The sequence below is a fragment of the Apteryx rowi genome, unplaced genomic scaffold, assembly GCF_003343035.1.
Source record: "Apteryx rowi isolate R43461 unplaced genomic scaffold, aptRow1 scaffold_205, whole genome shotgun sequence".
NCBI classification, from domain to species: Eukaryota; Metazoa; Chordata; class Aves; order Apterygiformes; family Apterygidae; genus Apteryx; species Apteryx rowi.
This window is the reverse complement of record NW_020448364.1, coordinates 1231746-1259034: the sequence shown is the minus strand read 5'-3', so window position 1 is coordinate 1259034 and position 27289 is coordinate 1231746. Positions and strand designations below refer to the sequence as shown.

At 43.2% G+C, this 27289-nt stretch overlaps 1 protein-coding gene across 1 annotated transcript in view; it reads left to right on the top strand.

Annotated features, from left to right (window-relative positions):
• PKHD1 (PKHD1, fibrocystin/polyductin) overlaps positions 1–27289 on the top strand; it is a 269755-nt gene that overhangs the window by 34244 nt on the left and 208222 nt on the right. The window contains exons 24-33 of the mRNA XM_026063949.1: positions 290–412; positions 1956–2061; positions 2545–2823; positions 6959–7089; positions 7964–8099; positions 12017–12215; positions 13650–13717; positions 16355–17968; positions 18559–18702; positions 26092–26305. Of these exons, the coding sequence (XP_025919734.1) occupies positions 290–412; positions 1956–2061; positions 2545–2823; positions 6959–7089; positions 7964–8099; positions 12017–12215; positions 13650–13717; positions 16355–17968; positions 18559–18702; positions 26092–26305 (3014 nt within the window). The remainder of the gene's footprint in view (positions 1–289; positions 413–1955; positions 2062–2544; positions 2824–6958; positions 7090–7963; positions 8100–12016; positions 12216–13649; positions 13718–16354; positions 17969–18558; positions 18703–26091; positions 26306–27289) is intronic.

Here is a 27289-nt window from a genome sequence, read left to right as displayed (position 1 = left end):
CAGTGCCCAATTCCAAATGATTTTACTGAGCATTAGAAGATTAATTGCAAATCTTTTTGCCTCAGTTTCTTGCCTGCAAGGTGAGAATGGAAACACTAAGGCATTGTGAAGACTGGAGTACTGAAGACTAAGACCTGGAGATAGGAGTCATGGAGGGAGCTTGAGAAGAGTTTTCTAGGAGTTATTTGCCATCTTGTGATGGTGCAATATGAACCGTGGGGGCACAACTTTAATTTACAATCACAGCACAGAAAAAGGTGAGAAACTTCAATTCTTTGTTTTTTGCCAGGTCTCTGATGAAGAACTCASTGGTCTGAACCCAACTGTTGCTAGTCGTGTAGTTTATGATGGGGGTGTGTTTATTGGGCCAATATTTGGAGACATGCTTGCGACCTTCAATAACAACACACAGGTGAGTTAATGTGCTGACACACCTCTAGTTGGTTCACCTAGGTCCATAGATCCAGGAGTCTGAGTTATGGAGGCACCTCGTTCTGCTGCTATTCTAAATCCTTTTGAAAATCTGCTGTTCTGTGCTTTGTCATTAACTGGTCAGATTTTGCTCCCTGGTTTGTGGAGCAGGGCTTCACTACAAGAGCTATTGCAACAGAGGAGAATGGTCATCTTGGGTGAAGGAAGACTATTTAGTCCTTTTGAGGCAGTGGCCAAGAGCTGACATTGTCTCTGGACTCCCATTCTTACTGTGGGTCCTAAACTTGGGAATGACCCTACACTCATCTGCAGGTTCCAGCCGTCATGCTGCTGACAAAATAAATGAGCTTGTGGCTGTGATACTAGTTTGGAAAAGTTGCTGACCCTCCATGGACCTCAATCCTTTATCTGTGAAAAGGGACCAAGAAGGGCTTCCCAGCTGAATGATTCTGCTGAGAGGACAAATGCATTGCAAACTCCGCTCTTGGAGGTCTCATGAGCAGTGTGCATGGCTGGGCTTTGCCTCCAGCATGCACTGTGGGGCACTGCAGCAATAACTGGGTAATGCAGGATGTGCTAGCAGCCCAGCTGTGCAGCAGTGGGGGCTAGTTCATCCTGCTTTTTGGCTGACTCTGTTCCCCGGATACGGAGACTGCCCTGCCTCCAGTGCCTGAGTCACCTGTGGTGCCTCTGTACTCTGTAGTGCAGACATGCCCTCAAATAGATCAGATGAAATAAGGATGGCAGCTGCAATCAGATTTCATTTTTGAAGCTTTTTCTGGCTTGCTGCAAGCAAAAAATATAAAAGTGTCCCTCTAACCATTGTCTCTATTAAGCAGAGCACTGTGAAACTCTTGAGTGCTCCCTGGGTTTCCCAGAGACAATCTGCTTTTATTTGCAGGCACTGGTGTAGTCTCTCAGCACACCCTTCCTTCATATCTGGGGAAGAGAGGAAGAGGCTGCATTGCTAGCTGACTCCTCTGAGAGGGGAGCTGATGTTAGACCTCAAAGTCACAGCTCAACTTTCCTGGTTTAACACAAACAATGAGGGGAGAGGAAAAAAAAAAAAGCCCCTTGAGAGCTACATGCTGAATAGATGCAATCTGGGATTCATTCTAGTTAGGGTCTCACAGGGTGCTTTAAAGCACAGTAAGGTTGTTCCCAAGGCAGGGCAGGAGGAACTGGGGTATGGCAGGTAGGATCTTAAATGGACAGCTAGAAAAACAGGTGTTGGGAGGAGCTGTGTGTCTCAGCAATATGGGAGTTAGGATTGTGCAGACACCTAGGAAAGGTGGAGACACAGCTTTCAAAGCTGTGCTCCGCTTTGCCTCAGATGAGCCCTAGCAAGCCCTGCAATGAAATTTGTCATCAGACTGCAACAGGATAAATTACTGTCTGTGCTGATACAGTAGCTGAGGCAGTGTGGCTATCTGCATCACTGTTCAGTCTGCCATGTATCATACACCCTAGAAACCACCTCAGTTCCCATCCCTACTTAAGGTAACCTTCTTCTCCATCTCCAGGTGGTGGTGGTGGTGAATGATGTCCTCGCAAACTGTTCTGGTTCGTGCTCTTTTCAGTTCTGCCAAGAAATGACACCCTTAGTCAGTGATGTGGAATACTTGTCAGGTAATGGGCTTTGTGCGTGAATAAAATGGCAAAACACTATTCTGTAAAAAAATTGGTTTGATGATGATGATCTTATATGTATGTATGTGAGTGTGTGTATTCTTTTTGAAAATTTTGATTTTTATGGAGTCTGCATTTTCTAATGGGCCAATTCTAATTAGCCTGAGTCTTAAACTATGCAGTACAAACATGGTATTATGGAGGCAAGAAGGTGGTAGAGGCATAAAGGGGAGAGAAATAGTATTAGGCTTGGTGCTGTACAGAACAAGGTGGCTCTTGGTTCCAGTTATTTTTAATAAAATATTTAAGGAAAAAAAAAAAAGCTGAACAGAGGCAGGAACACAGGGGATAACGAGACTGAGTGTTGTGGTTTACATGGTGTCCTGATAAGGATGGTAAAAAACTTTAACTGTTGGTTGAAAGTAAATCTGGGTGTTGCTACTCCAACATTTGTTAGTCATCTTGCTATTTATATTCCTTCAGATGATGGATCCCAGGCTACGGTAGTTATCAGGGGAACTGGCTTCACGGAGGAGAAGTCAGCACTCCAGGTAGAGGTGAACAACTCAACCTGCCATGTCATAACCTTGAATGAAACCAAAGTGGTTTGCCAGATGGAGAGGCTGCCAGTCGGAGTCTACCATGTGACATTACTGGTGAGACCTTATGGCTTTGCACTCAACGTCAGCACAGGAGAAGGCATCTTCCTAAGAGCTGAGTCCAAGCTGGTGGCCATYGAACCTCCTACAGCTTCAGAGATTGGTAGGTCTGAATATCAGACTGACTCTGAGTGGGTGTCTTTTTTCTGTCTTGCTTTTCACAGCATGTTTCAGTTCTACTGTCCTTCCACTACTAAGGTCTTCACCTGAGAAAAGGTGTCTTGACACTTTCTTTGTACCCCCATGGTACTGGGGCAAGCTTCTTATAGAGTGACAGGCTTTCCTTGTTTTTTTGTGGGAGCAACAAGATTTTTCCCTTGTTAGATTTGTTTGGGAATAGTAAGTTCAAGTATGGGTATATTTATTCCAGCAACTCAAAAGGGTATTAGAGTTTCATGGCCAATCTTCCCATATCTAATTGACATGCAACTTGGTAAGATTTGGACTTTTCTGGCCTAATTGTGAAATAGCTAAATTTTGGTTGAACTTGTTCTGGTTTTAAGTGCATTTCTGTTCTGAGTGACAAAATGGAAATCTTGTCTATGGTTAGATACAAAACAGAGAAACTTAGAAAAGCTCAAACTAAACTGAAGTTCCTTCCATTTCCCATTATCCCTCCTCTTTGAAATATGAGAGGAAATAAGGGGCAATATATTCCATCCCTGAAGACAATAGCTTGGAAGCCTTTCCACAAGGCTGTGGGGCCAGAAGGGACCAGTATGAGTACCTCATCTGCCATGTGCATAACACAGGTGAGAGGACTTTACCTGGAAGTTTCTGCTGGGTGCTCACCCAACTGTAGCTAAGCCAAACTGTAAAAAGCCACCCCTCCTTTTCTGGAAGAGGGAAGGAGATTCCTCTACCTTCTTCAGTGAGCTGAGAACACTCTGACCACACCTGGGTGGTGCACTAAGGACCAACCCTCTGGTGTATGACTTGTTTTCAAGCAGATAAGAATGCACTTAAAAATGATCCAGTCCTAGTCTGCCAGTAAAAGTTATCCAGCTTTTGTTTGGAAATCTCCTGATTTCAATAGTAGGGTGTTTCGAGTCCATGCTAACAAGCATCACTGAGAGCAAGAGTATTGGCCTTGGTGCAGCACCAGGCTAGCACAGCCATGTGGCTTGGAGAGCTGAACTGGGTCGTGTTTGGCCAGYTTGGAGTGGGCAGAGGATGCAAACAATGGTCTGTGAACTTCTATATGGATGAGTCCTGGGATGGACTTGAAAGAATTTATGGGGTTCATAAGCTGAAACAAGAAGTTAGTCACCCCTTTTCCTTATGGGTTGTTGGGGTGTACAGGAGAAGACATATTCTAACCCTTTTCTTTTTGTTTTTCTAATGGGAGAGTCATATACTACATAAGGTTGAGATTCACTGCTGTAATTCATAAAACCCCTAAAAGGAAAAAAAAAAAACCAACAAACCAACAATGACAAGTTTTAGTGCTTGGGCCTTGCTTCTCATTTCCTTCCCTGACAATCCAGCTCTTCTCCCAATTACAGTGATCTGTCACTCATTAAAGAGAAAGCAAGTATAATGCTATCTTACATTACATACGCCTTGAACATTTATAATTGGAAAGAATTACAGCTTCCATCTGTGTTTTTAATTTCTTCCATTTAAAATACCTCTCTTCAATCCTATCGTAAAGTGTTCATATGCAGTATTTTATCGCATATGGATATAAGTGTAGATATCAAAACTTTAAGATCATTAGTCTTTACACAATACACAGGGATTTTTGTACTCCAAATCTGAGGCTTCTTATCAAACCACTATCACAGAAGTGGTTTCAGTTTTGAGTTTTGCTGTTGGTGGCTCTGAAAACTTCTTACGGAGGAGGAGGCTAGGAAGCATCTTGCACTTCACTGCATCAGGTCCTCCTTGTCAAAATATCACTGGTCTCAGTGGTGTATATCAGGAGCTCCTCATGACATAGCTTCCTATTAGCATGGAAGGCCTTTGTAAAGGTGCTTCCTGCTCCAGCAGATGGAAGGAGCTTTCTGAGAACGTATTTGGATGTTGTTGTTGGCCTGATTTTGGTGCAGGCCAGAGGAGATCTAGAAGATTAAACTTCTAGATGTGATTTCTCTGATTTAGAGAATGAGCAGCAAAAGATGCTTTGAGAAAAGGTACAAGGAACTCTGCCATCAGTGTATAATGAGTTTCCCATAGAAGAAGTTTTTTCCTTATTTACACTGTACAGCACAGGATTTATATAAATTCTAGAGTTCCTTTTATATTTCATGAAACTAAGGACGTTGGTACTGTACAGATAAGTCTAAGCATTTATTTGGGTTCTGCTGTGCTTTTGCCTCGCTTCTATTTGCTGGAGGTGTATATCTGCAAGAAGCTTTGTGTTGCGTTGAAAAGTATCTTAGGAGAAAACAGGGGGTAGGTTTGTAGAAGGGAAGAATAGGATTTTGCTTTGCCGATATAGAGTTCTTACCAAATGCTAAGGCCCTTAGGAGTTTTTATTTTGATTAACAAAATGCTGGCCTAGGTGGTGCAGGGACAACGGACAATCAGATTATCCTGTTTTCTTGCTCATATTTTTGCTGGGCTGATTAGTTTCTACCCTGCTTGTTTACTTTTCCATTACTTATTTATTAATGGGAATATCTAAAGACCATGCATTGCCACTTGCACTGAGTGCAATACAGACACTCCCCAAGAATTAGACAAACGATTGAAAAAGTCATTTTCATGTTTTGCAGACAAGTGATTTGCACCCAGAGGTTAAGGTTATTCTACATTTTATCTGATTTCATTGCCTGATTCCTAAATTGACTCTGGCCATGCCTCTGACTCTGCCACTGGAATTTTGGGTCCTGCAAATCCCATCTTTGACACTGTTGTCTCCCAGATCTGGGTCCTTCTAATGACTGGGCTTAGTGGTGTGCCATTGCCCTAAGGGCACTGGGGACACACAGAGGTGATGGGGCCAAGCAGGCTGTCCTTKAACCCATGCATATTGCAGTAATTGCATGTTTTAATAGATTTAGATGTAATGGTTTAAACCCAACTCTGAATGTTCCCCAGGGGATGAACACTGTGAATGGCCATCCTTATGCTTCCTTGTCTTATATTTAAGTGAATCCCTCAGGAGTTGCAATGGGATTGTAGAAACCGAGTCCCACCTTCCTGAAACCAAATTCTGGACATTTTACCCCAAGAGCAGCACCTCTGCTTTTAAAGTGTTTTAAATTCTACATGTGAAAAGCATGAAAAAGCTCAGCTATGTTGTAATTCAACCGTGATAGCACATGCACACTGCAGTAATAAAATCCCTGCCTGARCAGCCTGTCTGTCCAATCACAGTCCTAAAGCCTGGCAGCACTGTGGTGCTGATGCCTTGGCCTTCCAAGTAGAGCAGAGCACTATAGGTTTTAAGGSAGGATTTTTTTTTCTGAATGCCTATCAATTTGTCTCTGAACCACRTCAAAGAGCAAAGTCCAGCTTAGAAATGCTGTTAACGCCCATTTCTTTTCTCTTCACTATTTCTCTTTGAAATGCCACTGAATTTGAAAAGGCTGAGAGGGCATCTGGGCTATTTGGACAGGAATTGTGTGCTGCAGAAAGACCAAACGCATGGTCGGTCTGACTTGTGTTGGCTATGATCCTGAATGTGATCGCAGATACTTGGCTCTGGCTGACACAAATGAGAGCTGGGGTTGCTCATCGCTTCACAGAGTCCAGCCCTCTGTGACTTTCTTCCTCACAGCTCTGCAAAGTCTCCAGCCCTGCCAAGTCCCCTTTCTAACCTAAGCTTCCCGGACACATGCTACAGGGCTTTTTGACAGCAGGGTGCATGGCAGCTATTTGAACTGTGAAAGCACCTGCTGTGATAAGCTCATTTTCCATTCTTAGCGCTGCTTCTTTCCTTATTTTATTTGCTGGCTGGGGAACTTTCTAAGGATGAGATCACAGATCAGACCTTGTCATCTTAAATAAGTACGTCATTAAAAAATAAGCTAAAAAACAAACATTGTCCTCTTGTGTGATGGACAAGAATTCAACTAATAGAAAATATCTCCAGTGAAACAGAGGAAGCTGGGCCACAGCAAAGTGGAAACAGATCATTATCGATGTTAATAAACTAATGTCATCTTAGCATGCTTGTGTTTTAACCAGTAGACAGTACTCCCTTTTGTAATCACCCATTAATAAAGGATGCTTTGCATATTAAAATATCTTTCCACATCTTGAGAGTAAAGGAATAACTGGTTTTGTAGGAGGACTGAAAGTGGCTCTCAGAGGGACCGGTCTGGAAGGGATAAASCTGGTGCTGTTCGGATCTCAGCCTTGCCCAATTTCCGAGAATGCCAGAAATTCAACAAGAATTGAATGTAAAGTTCCCTCTCGGGTAAGAAACCACATATTTTGGGGTACAGTCAGCTATATGATGAAAGCCTACAGACCTTTATATGTTGTGCTAGCCTGAGCTCCGTTAGGGGCAGGGAAGGACATATAATGGTCCATCAGCCAAATCTGGGCTGCYCGGTTTCGCCTGGGCTCCACCTACAATTTAGACCAGCTTAATTAACAATGCATTGATTTATGAAACCTAGTTTAACTGCAAGAATGGGATTGCATGATGATTAGTTGAGCCTCAAATAAACCAAACYTGGGCCTTTAACTCCAGGAAAAAAATTGCTTCTCTGCGCTTTTGGCTCGGTGTCTACCAGTACATACCTGGTAGAATTATTCTTACTCATATTACTGAACCCTCTTCAGCTCCAAACCCTCCTGTTTACATCCAGTTTTTCTACTGGGAATTATCTGTGTCTCATGCAAACTCTTGAACCATGCCTRGGAATTGCTAGCAGTGTTAGTTGACTGAGGTCAAAATTATACCCAGGATCRTGCTGATAGTTTAAGAGTAGAGACAACTGTTTATGCCGGTTCCCTATTGCTATTTAATTTATTAATAGGGAAATAGCAAATGAGAATCTGCATAGTTTGTGAATGTTTTAAGGTTTATAACTCTTCATAGATGTTCCTTAAAATACAGCATATCTATACTCGTTTGAGTACAGTGTTTGTATGCACAAATYGGTCAGTGCCATGTACTTCTCCATCTTTTTTCTCTAATTAAACAAATAAAAAATCCTCCAGGTAGGATATTAGGGCTTTTAATTGCCTGACATATTAAGCATGGAGACATGTGCATATAGGGAATGAATTAATTTTTATTGGTGCACTCTTATCCCTGACATTTTCTTCATTTCTGTTTCCAGGGAACAGAAGATGCTGTTGTCCCTGTGACRCTAATGTCTAGGCACTTGTCAACAACAGTCAACAACTTATTCCAGTATGATCCTTCCTTAAACCCTGTGGTCATATCACTGAGCAGAAACAGAAGTGGCATAGCAGGTGAAGAGGCTACAGGCTCCTTAAATGCAAATGGATGTGGTTGGACATCATCTGTACAAGTGCTGTTCTTACTGCTGAGAATGGTGGGGCAGAAGAACTTAAGGTCTATGGGGTCTGGTGATGCTATAGAGAGGGTTTTTTTAACCTGTAGCCTCCCTGTTCCCTGTTGGTCCTTGTCAGCCCTGTTTGCTTTATGTTGTTTTTTTCTCTAGCATTTATGAGATAACRAGGTGCTGGCCCCAGTGCTGTGTGGAGAGATGTCCAAAGTTAGGACGTCAAGGTTGGGATGCTGCTTCTCCGTCATGACTCCTGTTTCTCTAACTCTGCTCTCTGCTCTGAAGATTCCTCTATCACACCCATTTTTGTTGGCATGTTAAGYAGTGAAAAGAGAAATGAACTTCTGCGATTGTACTTCCCCAGGATCCTAAAGGGTGGGCCAAAACCAGAATTCATTAAGTGTGTTTTGGGCTGCTGAAAGCAGAAAGGAGGCAGCACTTGCCTTTCTAGTTCCCATTTCCAAGCAAAACTGTTTCTTTTGGTTTGACCTTGTGATCCATAACTTTAGAATATGAGCACAGACTTCACAGACTTTGTGGTGGCAACATCCCAATTAGACCTCATAGAGTGCTTGGCAGTCCTCTTTTTTGAAAGYTTTTTTTATTCCTCCCTCGTTTCCTTTCCTTTTTTTTTCGCAGCGTTTTGGCTGAGCATCGGGAGCAGAAGCCAGTAATGATGAATGGTGTCAACTTAAAGAGAAATACTTTAGGAAGAAAGTTTACTATGTTTCTGGAAGGTGACCAGACCTGAGGTTCCTAGTAGCAGGAAGTTTCTTTTAAGGAAGGGGGGGGAAAAAAAACCCAAAAGCATAGGGCCATTGCCATTGAAATCTTGTCCAATGAATACAGATTATTTAACGACTTTCACTTCTCCCTGCTCTATTTTCTCTCATTTTTTTTTTTTTTTAGACCCCTTTGCTCCCTGTTCATTCCATAGCCTGCTGCTTTACTAGTTTCCAAGCAGTATATCCAGGGTGGGAATTTAAAATGATAGCAACAGGACCAAGCTGTTGTTTACTGAATCTAAATGCCTTCCTTCTCTTAGGACACAAATCATCACCAGCTCAGTTACCACCTTTAGAGATGACTGAAATGATCTTGGACCCAATGTCCCAGCTGCAAAACTGAGATCTTTTTGCCCTCTTTGCCTTTCTGAATTRGGAAGTGAAGCCTCTATTCCTAGCTTTGCTGCTGGCCTATGAAGTGATCAGAGTGGTTCCCTTATTTCTGCTACACCTTTTGTAGATTGTAAGGTCTCCCGCGTGGGAAGTCTCTCCCTCATGTTGAGTTAGCAGCTGAAGGGACAATAGGTTTCTTGTCTTGGCAGGGCTGAGAATGTGGGATACTGTGATGTATAAATTGCTATCTTTTCTGCATGTTTCCTCCTCAAGGTGATTTTCAATAATCTAGGGCAAATGGGTTACAGTTTGGGTGTAGTCCTCTTCCTTTGGCCTGTCTGAGGTGAGCCTGTGGTCTCGACTCTACTTTAAGGAAGGCTAGATTTGGCTTTGGTACGCTCAACCTCTTTGAGGTTGAACAACCCAAACTGGCTTCACCTGTTTTAGTCTCCTCTCAGYCCTCTAGGGAAAATGATTTGAAAAGACAAATAGAGGCATAAGCTGGGAAGGAGACAGAAATATTCCTGCTCTCCTCCCCACCCCACCCGCATTCATTCAAGGAAAGACTCATCAGTTTGGTTTTTTTCCCCTCTCTTTTCCTCCAACCTCTCCAGTGCACACCTTAATAAAGCTCTCCCCAGCTCAGCAGTTTGCCTTAGTGGTGATGCGAGGGGTAAGGTGATTGTGCCTGTGACGAGACACACTTCTTGCTGCACACTCCATGTTTCTATTCCATTCCCTGATGCCCTTGTCATTTTCTATTACTCCAGAATGCATAAATAAGAGAAAACGTCCTTTATCATCTGAATATTATTCAGATACGATAGCACCAAGGGGAGATTTTTCTAGCCGTGGGCAGCCCAGGTGCATGGAATTCCTTAATGTTATAGCATCTCATGAATGGTGGTGGGGCTGAGTTCAATCTTCTATTCAGAACCTCCGTGGCTTCGGCTTTTAATATAATTTTCCTCCTATATAATAAAAAGAATAAATAAATTACACCAATGCCTCCCAGGCATCTAGGATTAAGCTGACAATTGACCAAGAGTCCAAAGAGTTCATGTTATTAATATATTCAACTTCCTAGGCTTTCAAACTTTCAAACTTTATTTGACTCCTTGTGCATGCAGAATTGGAAAGTACTGGCTTCAAGATCTGCTTAGAGGAGCTGGTAGACGAGAGGAGCTTTGCACAGCCTCTCCTGCTTCTTGTAAGGGAGACGCTTCCCTCTAAAGCTGAGGCTRAGGTGCTGAATGCTAACTGGTGCCATGCCTGCTACAGAGGCTGCGTTAAAGTCAAGGTAGACAAAGCTGCTAGTCAGATCTGAATCTCTAGTAAGGACCAGTTAACTCATAAAAGTACGTTCCGATTAAGACAAAGTGAGAGTGTTAAGCAGGCTAACTGCTCCTGATTAGCTCCCTGAGTGGCTGGGATAGCAGTACCACATTTGGCTTTGTCCACTTTTGAAGTGGAATGAGCTCAGTGAAGAGCAGGAATGGGCAAAAATGGAACTGTTTTGGGACAGCTGATCTTCACCAGCTGTTCTGCAGCAACTCTGTGGGTAGACTAGTATTTCAGGCTGRCTGGCTCATGAGGTTGTTAAAGGGATGTTATATCTTTTTCTTGATTGGTTTGGAATAGGGATTTATGCAGCATAGTTKTCTATCACAATAGGTAACTGAACTTGAAGAGCTCCTTCCGGCCCTGTGCATTCCTGTGTCTGTGCAATTGAACTCACACCCTTCAGAAGGGACTGAGGGATGAGGTTCACCTCCTGAGCGCATCTCTATCTGTGTTAGTAGCTTAGATGTCTGGTATAGTCAGTGAAGGGTAATTGGCAGTTCTATGGTCAGATCTGCCTGACCTCCTTTGGATGTCTTCCTTATSATAAGATAATTCATGCCATAAAGGCTCAGTTTCTCTTCATTGACTACAGATACAACCATCTCAGTGAAAATGTCTGTTTTTGGGCTGATGCATGCCACCCTAATTTTTTAAAGCTATTTCAGGAGGAATTTAGGTTACGGAATTCCGTTCCCCGCTGCCTGTGTCCTTTTCTATTACTCCAGGATGCACAAATACGGGGAAAATAGTCTTTATCATCTCAATATCACTCTGCTCACTACAGAGCTTAAATGGGAGATAGATGCCTGCTTCATGACAACAAGGTGCTTTGAAGCATGTATGGTCATCTGACTTTAGATACCCCAGGAAATTTTCATACCAGCTGTGGAGGTTCCTGTTAAGTTTAGATACCTGCACATTTGGACAGTGCTGGAAGGTCTGGTCTGCATCATTGTCAGGGATTTAAGAAAAAATCCAGAACTCCTCAGCTTCAACTTTTATGGGCTTTAGAAAAAACTGGATTCAGCTCTAATCAGCTGTAGATATGTATGGGCTAGACATTTACAGTTAGGGGGGTGTCAGTTCAATCCTGAGCATCTATCAGTAGGCTGTGAGTGGCTTTAGATGGTCATAATCAAGTTCCTAGTGCTAACATCTCTTAAAAAAATAAAATAAATAAAATTTAAAAAGGTGGTTGTCCACCTTATCAGGGAGGCCAAGGGGCAAATAGAGCACAAAACTGTTGTGGTCTTYTGGCTTTTGTTTTTGGCTGATGGATATGACTGGACTAGTTCTGGGATGATGGGACTCCATGGTCTTCCTCAGGAAATGTTCACATGCATTAAATTAACTGTTGCTGGAAACGCTGAAATTGCTCCATCCATTCTTCTCTCTGCAGGGGGTCAGGAACTTCAGATTGGAATATCCTCATTTGCCAGCTACCGAGGGTCAGATATCAAGGTCCAAACTGGGCATTTGTGGGCACAAATTCAGGCACAGATGGACCAYGGTGTTAATGTGACACTTCCAGCCTTGGCTCCAGGATGGTACAACGTTTCTGTCATCATCAATGGTGTTGTTGTTGCTACTTCAAATAGGTGTGTGAATGTATTTCCCTTAATATAAGAATTTCATTGTCTGTCCTATTTGCTATTTTAGGGTTAATCTGAAAAGAAAGATAAAGTTTTCACAAATGCTGTACCTAACAAGGAAATATGCAGTATGGTATAAAATTATGAATAATTATTAAGGCATTTATTGATCTGTGGAACCTAAGTCAGCAAACTGCTAATGCTAGTCAATTAACTCCCCTTGGATCAGTAGGAGGCAGGAGAGAAACATTTTAAAAAATAGTTGATTTGATGAAAAATGCATATTCAGGCAATCAAAACTATTCACAAATTCAGGTCAAATGCAAATAAAGCCTGCTGTAGGAAAACAAAAGAAGAAACGAAACACTTTTCATGGAAAAAAACAAAGGATAGTTTGAAAAATAAAAAAATGCTTTGTTTTGAGAATTTTTAAATCATACTATTTCCATCTTTTTAAGGTGACACTTCAAGTTCATGCCTAGATAAATGTAATACAAAAGAATAAAAATGTAGGAGAAAACCCACCTCAAAGTGGGACACAGCAGTTCATTCATAAGCAAGACAATTTTACTCCTCAGCCACACAGCTCTCATCAATGGCAGTTGCTAGGAATGCTCCTGAAACAATGACATTAGGGAGAAGGGAGCTGCTTGTGTTGCTCACAAACAGCCCTAAACAGCTTGTTGCATTAATGAATGTCAGGAGGAGAAAGCCTGTGGTCGGTGGGATGATGCATACGAATTCATCCCATCTGACGTTGCAGTCTGTTAGCAGCACTGACGCTTTGTCTCCTGGGGTAGTGAGTGGAGGGAGATGGGCCAGCCCAGAAGACATCTCTGGTGGACTGACTTGCAAGATCAGGAGACTCTTTTTTTTTTTTTTTTTTTTTCTGCCGTGTCTGTTTAGGGTTTTGTTTTGTTTGTTTGTTTTTTGAGGGGATGTTAATGAGGGGGAAATATGGATGTGGGTGAGACAGAAGCAGAGCTACACCCCTGACTGAGTGGCCTTGGCAGGTTATGCCTAAGTTTCTTCTTGATGCATTTATGCCCACTGTCTGCTTATTTCCCATGAGAGGAAGAAAGGGGGGAAGGATATCTTTCGCGTCTCCTATCTATAGACATGGCTGTAGTGTCTGTTTGGTAGAAACCCCCTCATTTTGGCTTCTTTCAATAGGCTTTTCAGTTGTGCCTGATGGACTGGATTTGGCCCACAGACTGCCACTTGATAAGACAGTGGTGCTCCTAGGAGATGTGGCTCAAACCACAGGGAAAGAGATTGAGGCATGAGTTCTTGTCATTGCTGTATTACGAGGGGAACGAAGTAGGTGTGCCAGGTGGGCATCTGGCCTTCCAACCTTGAGGGGGTTGTAGGAATTGCATGCAGCATGAGAGAAAAAAGAAGAAAAAAAACCCACCCTCTTATGTTGCTTGTGTTTTGCAGGATTAAGCCGTTAATCCAGTACGTCTCCGAGATCTTCAGCATTGAGCCATGTTGTGGCTCTTTACTGGGTAAATAGTACCAGTACATCTGCAGCCACTTACGGAGGTTAAAGGGATCAAGGATATGGCTTCCCTGCAGGACTGGAGAGGGCATCCTGTTTCACATTGGTTTAAACAAGTGTGTTTTAAAATCTGTGATCCTTTATTATGCAGACTCCCACTGGCAGGCAGCAGCAGCTTGGAGATGTGGGATTGCAGTGAGCAACCCTCAATCTTGTTGTCTGGCTCAGGGGCCCCTGGGCTTTGGATACGATTTCTCCAAGTGCTTGCTCCTCTATCCTTGCATGTTCCCACTGGGGAAACAAAGCTCACCCACACCTGACTCATCTGTGCTGTATCTTTCAGTCATTATGCCTCCATCTTTCAAGGCTTTCTGCATCAAAGTTAGGTAGATGGTAAGGTATGGTCATGGTTTGAAGCAAACACTCATTTCAGGTGATCCAAAAGGGAGCTTTTATTTTTTGTTAACTTGAAAAGACAAAAACCTTTCTCCATGTTAATTTGAATTCAAACTGAAATATTTATTAATCCCTTTCCAAGTTTTTTAAACATTTAAAACCATTCAACTGTGTTCAAGTAAAACATCACTGAATTAAAAACAAAAGTTTAACCTCAATAAAAAAATTAAAAAAAAAAATTAAAATACAGATGGGGGGGTTCCTTTATTTTGTCTTTTGCAGAGTAACATTTGGCTAGGAGTGGGGGAGAGTTGAATTCATTTAGTGAATTTTACATGGATCCTTTGAAACACTTACATAGAGAAGAGCAATTCTTGTGCTGKAACCTCAGGTCCTCCACAGATTCCTCTCCCAGGCTCATGACACATTTAAAGAGGCAAAAATTCAGAGGCTTTGTGATACATGATCAGTTCTATAGTTTGTAAAGTGCCCAAGCCTTGAAAGATGAGAACTTAGAGCTTAGAGAGCAAAGGCTATCAGTTTTGAAGAATAAGCTATATTAAAAAAAAAAAAGCTATATGGTTCTTTATTTTTAGGGTTCAATTGAAGGTTAAATAAGAACTGATTAATTCATTGGCTGTAGTTTTATGAATGGCTTAAGCTGACTTAGATTCTCATGGGTGCAAAAAAGCAGCAGTCCTTCTCCCACCCCTTATCCCTTGTCTTTCATAGTCTCTGACACTTGCATGGCCATATGAATTAGGGACTTGAGCTCACTGAAAATGAATCTGGCTATAAAACAACTTACTTTACAGCTAGATCATAGGAAAAAGAAGSTCATGGGCTTCCAGCAGATGTAAAGAGCTGATCAGAAGATTGACAAAACCTTTCTAGAGTTTGTTAGCTTAGTGGATACAGAGGCCTGAAGTAAGGCAGTGTGCTGGGACTGTCTGTGCTGCAAACTAAAGGAAGATGGAGGGATGCTTTAGGTGGTTTTAAGTGAGGCAGCTTGAGCTTGGACACTTGGAATTAGGTTGGGAATGTTAAAGGGTTTACATCTTTATCGTTAACACTTCCAAAAACCTGGGCTTCCACTCCTTCAATGCTGCTGCTGTTCTCAAAACCGTAGGTGAAAGGGATACTGTTGCCTTGCACAGTCATGTAAATCCAGATGTTGGGATTCATGCTTATCCCAGCTAATTAGCATCTACTCTTGGTGCCCAGGCTGGTAGCATAGTGTCCCAAGGCTTCTTCCCCTGTCAAAGTGGGGAGGTGGACTCCACCAGGGAACATCCTAGAACAACTGCTCTAGATAAGACCAAAGGTAGCCTGTCTCCTGGAGTGCTCCAAATAGGATACCTTAGGGAGATTATGAGACTGGAGCAGTGTATGATCATACTTCTCTACAATACTCTCACAGCTTTCAACATAAGGCAGAAGCACAGCCCCAGACAGAGGTCATAACTTTGTGTCTAACTCTTAATTCCTCTTCCATATGAATGACCCTACCAGTGCCGTTCAGGAGTCTGTTTACCCATTTGCTGTCTTCTGCCATGGTCATAAGTAGATGTCCAGGGAAGAAAAAAATCCAGGCAATCCTAGGGGAAAGCAGACAGCCTGCCTTCTTTCAGCCCATGCATGGAAACCGTGGTGAGATTTGCCTTTGACAGTGGTGTGGGACCTGCTGTTCTCTTCCCTTTTCTTCTGCCCCCTTTTTAAATGGTGCAGACTGAGCCTGTCGGTAGGAGAGGACTTAAAGCTGGGATCATTCAACAATATCAGTTTCTCTAGTCAGTGAACTCCTTCTCACAGTCAAGTGACCATGGGCACATGGTAAATCTGATGGTGCTGCTGGCAACCTCAGAACAACTCACTGTGTTGGAGGTTATGCTGAGTTGGTTGCCACACAAATATTTCTGCCTTGGTGTCCAGGCAGAATTCAAGATTGAAAGAAGGTCTGTGATATTGGCTTTTCAATTTGAAAATAACAGCACTGAATCCTGCTTCCCTGTATGCAGCAGGAACAGACACTAGGAGATGGCTTTTTCTACCATCTCCCCAGATATCTCCATTACTGTGTCTGCAGCCATTTTGTTCCAAAAAAAGAGGCTTAATTTCTTCTGTTTAGACTGGATAAGAGCGTCTGCCATGCTTATCAGCTTGTCATGGTTTGTGATTTTTCTCAGACAGTCATTAATTCCTTTCCTGCATAACGTCCTTCTGCTTCGTTTATTTGTTTTACTCCTAGGTGGAACACTGCTGACAATCTCTGGGGTGGGATTTAGCCAAAACCCTGCCCTGGTTTCTGTTTCAATGAATAGGCAAACCTGTATGATTACCCACTTGGCAGAAGAGACCATTTGGTGCCTGACCCCACCAGCTGCTAATTTGTCTAATGAAGATTCACAAGACGTCTCTGTTGGGGTAAATGTGCTCATCAGCAGTAGGTCACTTCAACATGTTCCTTTTTCAAAGAAGACCACTGTCTTTGCTTATCAAAGGACTTTGACTCCTCTGATCACTACTGTTGAAACGGAGGTTACAGACAGCAGCCTGCTCTTGAACATCCAGGGGATAAACATCACTGGATCTGTGGCTAAACTTGGGAACAGTGAATGTGAGCTTGAGTTTCAACATGGCAACAATTCTGCAATGCTTTCCCAGTGCTCCTTACCACTGAACAGCCTGGAACCTGGGACTTATCCCATCAGGGTCATCCAGAGGCAGCTAGGATATGCTCATGTGGCAGCAAGGCTGCATTCCCTTACAGTAACTCCACGGGTAACCTCCATATTCCCAACACAAGGATCAATTTGTGGTGGAATGGTACTCATTATATCTGGCACTGCTTTAAAATCCAGGAGGAACTTGGTACAGGTGAGCCTGGAGGGTAACTATTCCTGTGAGATCCAGAACTCTGATAATAATGCCATTAGGTGTTTTCTTCTTCCTGGAGTCCATCCTTTAACTTACGAGAGGTTGACTGAGGCATCCGGGGCTCTTAATGTCACAGTGACTGTCAATGGGATCAGTAGTGTCTGCCTTGGAGACTGTACACTCCACCTGCATGAGCAGTGGACCCCCCTTGTAGATTTGGTGACCTGGGAAACTAATGGGACATTCACCTATATGATGATCAAAGGACAGAGACTGGCATGGCTAAGTGACAGCCCTGTGGTACATGTGAACAATCAAGCTGTCTGCAAGGTAACTTTCTGGAATGAAACCAGCATCAAGTGCCAAATAGACTGCATTGCCCCGGGGAAGCACAACATTTCCGTGTCCCATGGGAGATATGGGCAAGCATGCTTCAGAAGGGCAACTGCRGTTTTCACTGTCGTGCCTCAGGTGCACCAGTTTTACCCCCAAAACTTCAGTACTAATGGTGGAGGCCTGCTCACCTTAGCAGGCTCAGCACTGAAAGGAAAGAACATGACTTCTGTTCTCATTGACCATCATCCTTGTCTCATTCTCAACATCACCAGTACAGCTATCCAGTGCATGGTGCCTCCTGGCAATGGGACTAGTGCTTTGAGGCTAAGAGTAGATGGCATTGTCTATTATCTTGGAAGAATAACTTACAGTGAGGAGTTCACCCCAGCTTTCCTTTCACTCGTGCCAGCTGGCCTCCTTTTAACGATGACTGTATCACAGGTCATAGGGACGGACAGCATCCGCATATTTGTTGGGGACTTTGCTTGTAGTGGYATCACCATCACTCAGTCTACTTTGCAGTGCTCAGCTCCTCCACTCCCTGCTGGCGAGTACCACGTGTTGGGCCTGGATGTCCTCAGGGGCAGGGCTTCCTCGAACTTGACGTTCACCTCTCAGCTGTCAGTGACATCTGTGCATCGCAACTGGGGTAAGTCATGAAGGGCTGTTGCAGCTCCTCCACAGTGTTCAGCAATATGGTAGGCTGCCACAACTGTGGGTAGCTCATGTGAAAGCAAAAATTATGAGTTAAAAAATTCCCCGTGTTATTAGAGATACTGAGGTAAGTCTCTTGTATACAGGATTGCGTGAGGAAATCTTTGCTGGGATTATGTAGCTAGCTGTCTGTGACTTATCCATCAGTTCTGTCTCTCTCTTTTTTTTAAATATGCAGACAATAGATCACTCGAATTCCTGTCACCTCATGGGGGAGGTCCTTTGGCTGAAATTTAGGTAATGATTGTGAAGTGTGTTCAGATATTTGGGTGGTCGCTTCTTAAAGCTGGTTGGATRCAAAAGGAGGAAGACTGTGGTGTGCTCGTACTGTATGAGCTAGCAAACCTTGAACTGCTGCTGGAGTTCACACAGAGACTGAATATATGATGGGTGTAGCTAGCCATGTAGACCCACCTGTGATATCCAAGTGAATATGTTCCTCAGCTCTAACTGGGCCATTCCTGTTGGTAGCTAGCCATTGGGCTATGTCTTCAATCCCCTTTTCTGCTTTTTTTTTTTCCCAAGGTGGCTTGAATGGAGGATCAGTTCACCTGCGTGGAACTGGGTTTTCCCCGGGGCAGACTTCGGTCACCATCTGTGGCACCCCTTGTGAAATTCTGGGCAACATGACAACGACTGACCTGAGCTGCCTTGTCCCACGCTTACACGGTCGGTTAAGACACAAAACCTGACATTGTGTTAAAAATGTTCCCTAAAAACTTATCTTGAACCAAATATGAGGGGCCCCATTGTATCCCATCCCAGGGCAATGGAGCAAAAGCAGCACTAGTGGTCCTAAAACTCAGTGGGGAAGGGAGAGAAGCCAACATGGCATTGACCTGGGGTTCTTGAGCTCAGTCTGAAGTCCATTGCTGTTATGGGGAGTTTTTGCATCAGCGACCGTGAGCTTTGGACTAGATCCACCATGCCCCTGTGGCTGGAGCTGCCACACATGCTTTGTGGATGTATAAGAGATTTGCACAGCAATAGCAGTTCCTTGTGGCACCTTGGTTTCTCAGGGAAACTGTCTTACATTAAAACGCGCCTGAGGGTTGTGGGGCTGGGGTTGGGAAGCCAGGTTTCTCTCTGCCATCATTTCTGGTCTAGTGAGTTGAGCTCCCTTAAATGTCCTTATTCTGTGGCCCTATGCATTTTGTGTGGGGCAGCTTCAGTGGCCAAGGGGGCTTGGAGGAGAGGGTGAATGACTGATAGGGTGAATGAGTGATACAGTGTGGCTAGTTCATACCTTTGGGAAGGYAGAAATACGGAGCTGGATTCCCTGAGATGAGATGGGGACATTCCACAGCCAGAGCATCTTCTTCAGCTGGTGAGAGGCAGCATGGCAGAAAGCACTGCCATGCTCTCCAGCTCTCTCAGAGAKAGAAATAACCGTGCTCTGATTTTGAAGCAGGGCGTTTGCTGTAAATTGTTGTGTGACACAGACATATGACACACATTTTGTCCCTCCCATACTGGCAGTACRGAATTAGGCACCTAAAATCTGCAAAAGGTAGGATTTAAGACTCTTAAAYCTCACCCTGAGAAATATACCATTCCCCGAATGCTATATTCAGAGCCTTGGTGYCTGCTGTGGTGCTGTGGCATTGCAATACTTGGTAACATAATGCTTTAGTCCCTGCCTAGCTCTGAAGCTAAGAAAGCATCCTGAGAGCTACAGAAATCCTTACAGTTCTGTGGACATCCAGGTGACCAAAGATCTGTGGCCTCTTCTCCTTCATGGGCCTGGAAGAAAGGAGTTTGTCAGAGTGTCTATCACAGTAAATTGCCAGGATTTTTGCCCAAAGAGGTGTGGGATCTCCATCCTTGGAAATATTCGAAAGTTGACTAGATAAGCTGCTGAGAAAACAATCCAACATCATATTTAGCATTGCTTTAAGCAAGGGTTTGGACTACAGACCTCAGGGGTCCCTTCTGACCAGATTTATTCTAAAATTCTAAATTTGCTTTTGTCATTTTGAACAGTTCCCTTCCTTATCCATGAAGAATATAAAGAAAAATGGGGAGAAGGCTCCCAAATCTCAAGTGTTCAGAAAGGAAACACTTGAGAGTCTGTAAGGGCCAAATTTTATTTTTTTTAAAAAGGATCTGGGCACAGTCCAGAGAACTGACTTTTTATTATTATTRTTTTTTTAAAGAACAAAAAAGACATAGTCCTGGAATGCTAMAAAARAAAAGGAAAAAAAAAAAAAAACCACCCACAGAACATAAACTAGAGCAGGCTGGTTATTGCAGAAAGAATAAGGGGATAAAATGTAATCAAATTGATCCAAACTGTGAAAACGTTAGTAACTGTGTTCAAAATTCACCGAGTGRTAGGCGGCGAAGGGAGCCTGGGGAAAACCGTTTTGCAGGCAGGGCCACAGTGCTCGTTACTGACACTAGATGTCAGCAGGCGAATGCTGATCGCTCCTGCTCKCTGGTTGCATCTTTGCCCGGGGTGCGTTACCTTGCTAACCAAAGGGGGGGGGGGCACACACTATTGCTTTGAGTACTACAGGTCCAGTTACAAGACGACCTCTCTCCCTCCCTCCACGGACTTCACAGAGTGCAAATTTGCGTGTAGGGAACTTTGCAAAACTCGCCAGTCCAGTCACAAAAGCATTTCTCTTTTGTCAGTCAATGATGTATTTACAGGACAATGTTGTTTTTGTGTTTTACAAAAATTCCCCAYGGGCTGCTTAAAAAGCCTTTGCCATGCTATTTGTACTCCTGAGATAAGCGTGTTTAGCATATTTGTATGTGTGACACACATCTATGTAAGTGGTGTTGTGAATTTGTGTAAAGAACAACCTGCTTTCCAGCCTGTGTGGGTATTTCCACAACACAAATATTTAAGGGATTACGCATTCCCAATATTTAGGAGATGAATGGACTTCTTAAATGCTGTTACTCCAGTCCCACCTTGCAGCTTACCTGTGGCTGTTTGTCCAGGGAAGTTTGCTACTTCTGACTCCCATGTCTAGTGCTCAGACCTTTCTTTTGCCAGCACTTTCGTTTGGGAGAGGTCCTTAAGTGTCTTGGAGGATGCTTGGGGGATGCAGGGACATGAGCTGTGAAGGAGACCAGAGAGACAGGTCCATGGGGTCGTTCAGTGCAGAAGCTGGTGCGGGCAGGTTGGATGCTGTTTGACATTTCCTGGTGTTGCTCACGGCCTGCGTCACGAAACATGTTCAAGCTGCGTTTCTTCTGTTGTATCACACCGTGAAGCGGAAACGCCTCTCCTCCAGCACTTTCGGAGGTCAGGTGGCAGCTCACTGCCCTGGGATTTTGGCACTAGGTCATGTGTCTGGCCTGTTAAGATTAGAGATATTTGCATGGGAATCCCCAGTTGGTCCATCTAGCTTGTTCATGGGATCCAGTCTGTGGGACAAGGCTTTGTACATAGGGAATGGGACAACTTCGCATTTAATGGCAGTATTTTCTAAGAACCACAGGTCTCAGCAGGATCCAGCAACAAGTCTGCCTCGTGGGGTTGCCTTTAGGAATGGGTGTTGAGTGGGGCTGCAGCAAGGTTTTGGTTTGATCACTGACAGGAAAGACCTGGGCACACTAAATACTGAACTGTGCTCAACCCAGAGCACTAGAAAAACGAACACAAACCCAGACATTTCTATTAAAAAATTGTTGTCTTTTCCAACCTGCAGAAAAATTAAATCAAAACAGAGTTTCAGCTTGAGTTTCATCCTTAAAGCTTAGAAAATGATGGCAAAATTAACAAAACCAGACTCCTTTCAAGGAAAAAACAAACAAAACCCCCCAATCTACAAGTCTTAAAAGCTTGGTACAGAAATAACTGGCTTGATCCCCAGAGCTCAACCCCTCTCTTGTTCGTTCTTTGTTACTCTTGTTGCAGTGCTGTTGATTAGTGCAAATACAGCTGTGGATTGTGTTCAGCTCAGGTTAAATTTAAAGAACACACAGCTAATGTCTGTGGGATTGAATTGTGCTCCCATGAAAGATGGGAAGACTAGCAGGAGGCTTTAGGCTGGTGAGAAAATAGCTGAAAATTCCTGTTGGGCAGTATTAGGGTAAGTACTGTATATATGTTTTGCAGTAAACCAGTACCTAAGATTATATGTTTGACACTGGGGTTAGGGCAAGAAAGATGCCTTTAAAAGGAAGTGAACCGATGGAAAGATCCATCAGTGAAAAAGCTCAGTGTGATTTGGCCACCTTTATCAGTCCTAGTTTTAGGGTTTTGGAGTTACAGCACTTGAGATCTTTGTAAGCCAATTCTGGACCTGCCGTTACCCAGATTACATTGGTAAAAGTGAATGTTTACGGAAAAGAATTTAAATTAAGAGATAAAAATGAAATGAGGTTGGTTTAAAAGGAAGCTTGGCAGAGCACTTTATATCGGGTAGCAGGAGAGGGAGGAACGTGCTTTGGATGTAGAGGTGCAAATACACCAAGAAGATGCAGTGAGTTAGGACCAAGAGGGATTATATCCAGGGAAATGGGACCATTTGTATGAGGGAGTAGAGAAGACCTGAAGAGGATGTGCTGTGTCTGTTGGGATCTGAATAGCAGCTAGGGCCTCTGATGTTTATTGTGGAGACCAAACCTAAAGATCCAAATGGTCTTTTCTGTCCTTCAAATCCAGAATTGAAATAGAGAGGGGAAAAAAATATATATTGATTACAAAGCAGGAGCATTCTGACAGTGAGATCTATCAGGCAGTGGAATAGATGCTTGCAAAATCACCTCTTGGGACTTTTAAAACTCAGCTGTGCATAATGAATGTCTCGTAGGGAGCAATTCTTCATAGGCAGAGGTTGGACTTGATGACCTTAACAAGTCTCTCTCTTTTTTATTTTTTCTCTCCCTCTCCTTTCTTCTAACCTTTGTCTTCTCTGCTAAGCACATGCTAATGCTATGCTTTGCAGCTGTTCAGCGAGTGGTGGGTAACTGGGGAAGCGCGGCTTTGCACCTTGGGCAGTTGTTCAGTAAATCGGCAGCTGCCCTTGGACCTCCTGTATGTTTTAGTCTCATCACACGTCCGACCGTTGCTGCTAAACAGTGACCGGAACAAAGCCCTTGTGCTGAACATCCCAGTATCCTGACTTAAGCTGTAGTATCCCTCAAAAACAGGGCTGGGGGCAGCCAGTCCCTAACGCATTATCAGTACACAGGGATTTGCCTGCCACTGTGTCTGATCTCAAAAGAAAAGCTGTAACGGGCTGAATGCACTAATATCACTGATRGGATTGTATCAAGTATGATTAGCAGGTTCTGTGATTATGGGGAATATAAAGTACATAAAGGAGCTGGKTTTTTTTATTATTATTATTATTTTTTGGCTGATATTTTTCACAGTTGTGGCAGGAGATAATGACACCTTTACATGCCCCAGGGATATTAGAATTTAATGGTTGGAGGGAGGGGGATGAAAGGTCAGAACTTCACTGAGGAAAGGATTAAGAAATCCTCTGGGAGCAAGGGAAGAACAGAGCCCCAGAGATCCCCAAGGAAGGGATGAGATTTGGAGACTCCCCAAGGAGTGGTATCTCCATCAGATGGACAGGAGCTATAGTGAGTGGAAATGAGGTCCCTCTCTCCTATAGCCAGAGAGGGAGAAAGTGGTTTTAGGTCTGATTCTGGGGTTTCTTGCACTTTAGTCTGATCTCTTCAGAACCCTTTGCAACCATGTCCTTTAGTTCAGGCTTAAAAAAAAATGAATACCTTCATTTGCCTGGTTTAAGTTAATTATTTCAGCAGTTGGCAAAACACAAGGCCTTGTATTTCTGCAGGCATGGTAGTGCCGAGATGAGGGCACTGGAGCACTTCAGAAATGCCCAATTTCCAAATAACATTTCCAGGGTATTCAAAGGGTGACAGACTGTTCTTCTGCTGAGCTCTGAGCGCTGTACAGGAATTATCTTCTGGTGACCTACATTAACTAGGCAAGTTCTTTGACAGCAGCAGGGTAGTAAGGAAAATATTTGGGTCAATTCTGTGGGTCATTCATCCCAAAACTGGGTTCAGCTGCTTTTCTTGTAGGGACCCAGGAAAACTCTGCCAGGTTGTATTCAAGACTGCAAAAGAAATATCCAATACCTCTTTTGATTAGTTCACCTACCTGTTGTTTTTCTTAAACTGTGGAATGTGAATGCAATCTTCCTTTAATATTGTGCTAGTTGCTTATTCATCAAAAGCAGTTGTACGGTCTTCGTTATCACATCTGAGCATGTTAAAGCCTTTCATGTCTCTAGTAAGGCAGAAGGAGCTATTACACCCTTTTACAGAAGGGGAACAAATTCCTCTTCTGCCCACGGTAAATTTGTGGACTTGCAGAGGAAGGAAAGGCCGGGGCCCTAACTGCTTTGGTGTTTGTCATCTTTGCTAGTTTTGACAAGTTCTCAGTCCTATATCCAATGGCTAAAAAAAGCATACATCCCACCTCCTTCGGAGAAAATCCTATAATTGGTTCTGGTACAGGTAAAAATGTTGCAAAAAGGCAAGTTATTTGTAGTATTTTGGTTGGTATTCATTTCCCAAAACACAGTTATCTAGTGCCATTGAAATGTCATAGGGAATGGAAGCCTGGCCTGAAGGAAAATACAAGACTTAACTATAGGACATCTTTGGTTGCTCTAGACACCATTTCTGGACAATAAAAGAAAAATATAGGCATGGTTCCATCATTCTGTAGGTTTTTCTGTCCATCATTTCTGTCTCTCTCGTATGTAGACTGTGAGATCTTTAAGGCAGGGATTGCGTTTTGCTGTGTTTGAATAGATGCTGAACAAGCCAATCATGATTGGATTTGGGAAGGAAAGAGATTTAACATATCACAAGAAGTGTGAAGATGTGGGTAATTTTTTCTTATTCTAAATCCAGACAAAAGCATTATTGAAAAATTGTGAACTTTCACTCTGCAGTTTAAAGCAGATGAAATGATAGGTTTTACTATTTGAAAAATACTGTAAACATTAGATATAAACATTTCAAAAACACCCTATAAATGTTTAAAAAATGAAAAAATAAAATCATTTCTAGCCAAAGACCCTAAATATTTTAACATAGGTAACATTGCAATTTCATATTTTTACCATTTCAAAATGCATTTTCAGAAATGCTTAGGCACTAAGATATTCATTGATTATGACAGTTTTCCAGCAAACAAGAAACCTTTGGAGTAAGCTGGAATTTAAAAACAAACAAAGAAAATCCTTTCTTAAAAAATTCCTGTTGATTGCTCTTCTGATACTTGATGAACACTCTTAGGTACTACAGTGCAGACTGTAACACTGCCCACAAACCTTTTCAGTAGTTCATTACAGCTGTTTGATTAGTCCAGCATTAATGAAAATTCCCCAGAAGTGTTTACATGCTCAGGGTTTTTTAGTGAAGCAGTCTTGATCTCTGGCATGGTTTAATGTTTAAAGCTTTTTTTTTTTTTTTTTAACATTATTAGAACCAAGCATTTCAACCTATCTGAAATTCAGAGAGACAGTTCACAATTTTTTGTTAGCCTTTTTGTCTGGATTTAGAATAAGAAAACCCAATTTCTGTTCACACAGCTTGTCCCTTAAATACACCTCAAAGCAGAGCATCCTCTCCGTTCACACCTCCTACCACATCTATGGAGTCAGACTCTGACCGAGTCTATAGTCACACTCAGGTACAAAGCAGGATCTCCCAGATCGCGCACACTCCCTAGAAGAAGCCCTCCATGTGGCAATGTTCTCACTAAACCTGTTTATGGATTTAAAAAGCTGTGCTGGACCTTAGAAGTGGTCGGAGCTCCCTGCTGAAAGATCTTGTGCCTGTTACCTCTTCCCACAATGGACTWTTTGATCCCAAAGGCCACCTGGATGGTCGTCATGCAGGGAAGGCATATGCTTGCACACACAGAGCAAAAGTGGCTGAAGAAGTTGGATGGAGACCTACTCATCCTCAGGAAGGATGTACCCAAGGGAAGGTTGGGATGTGCAGATCGGGAATCCACAGTGACAACTGTCAGTAACCAAAATCTAATTAACTTCAGCGGTGTGTAGGCTTCTCTGGATTACTTTTCCCCTCCTGTCTCTGCAGCATCTTTGGCCATTCTTTGTGGCCTGAAGCACTCTGCGGTTGACTGCCAAGAAGCTGGGGCCACCTTCGTCAGATGTGATATCCAGGTCACGGTGGCTTCCTACCACCACAGACAGTCTGTGTTTTACTTGTACCTGTGTGCCGACCACCGACCTCAGTGGCACCAGGGGGACATCGACCCATCCCAGCAGCGTTTTGCTGGACTCTTTGTCAGGTTAGTGCTGGTTTTCTCTGGCAGGTGCGTGGGCCCAACTGTGGGCAATATCCCCCAGAAGGTATTTCACCTTTTGCAGGATTGGCCCCTGCCAGATGATGGACTGACGACAGAGCAAATTTCTAGTTCTTAGGTTGACGCTAGTGGAGCAGTTTGGCCTTGAGACCGCTAGAGAGCTCCGCTGGGTTGTGAAATTCATTCCTTGTGTCTATCAAAGCATCTCTAGTGTCCCCCCTCCTCCCCTTCCTCCCATCTTTTTAAAGTGTTTGAGAGACATCAGAAAATCCATCTCGTAAACAGCCTGCTTTGTTCCTTCTTAGGTTTTAATATTTATCTTCTGATCCAAAGCAACATCTGGTGGATGCCAATGGGGAAAAAGATTAGGCATTATGAAAAGCAGAAGTGTGGGGTTTTTTTTTTTTCCCTCTCCCTTCCTCTCTCCAAGCAATTTCTTGAGTAGAAAGTCACAGAGAAAATCCAGCAGGCTGTGCAATATTTACTCAGCAAGGGTGCTCAGGCAGTTACTCAAGGCACAGGCTTTGCAAACCCAAGGCCAAGCTGCCTGACAGTGCAAATTGGTACCATTGCCCTTAATAAAGCTGTGGGGATTTATACCTGTGGAGCATTTACTTTCTGGAAGAAGAGGGAGGTTTGAATGAAGGAATAAACAGATGAGCAAAACTTTCCAAAAGACACTTATTTGCTTCTTAAACAAATAGAAAATTGGGATATCACCACACGATGAGATGGTGAACACATTCTTGACTGGTGCATATTGGCACAGTCCAGGTACTTCAGTGTAGTTGCAAAGAACATGCATCCCAGAAGACAGGGAGGACGGTTTTATTGGGGGAGACAATAATGGGAAGACTTAGAGGAAAAAATAAACAAACCCCTGAAATTAAACTGATTTCAGTAGTTCTGTTTTCTCGTTTGTGCTGCTCCAATTCTGCCACCGTAGCTGCTCCAGCCTGGTGTCCGCAG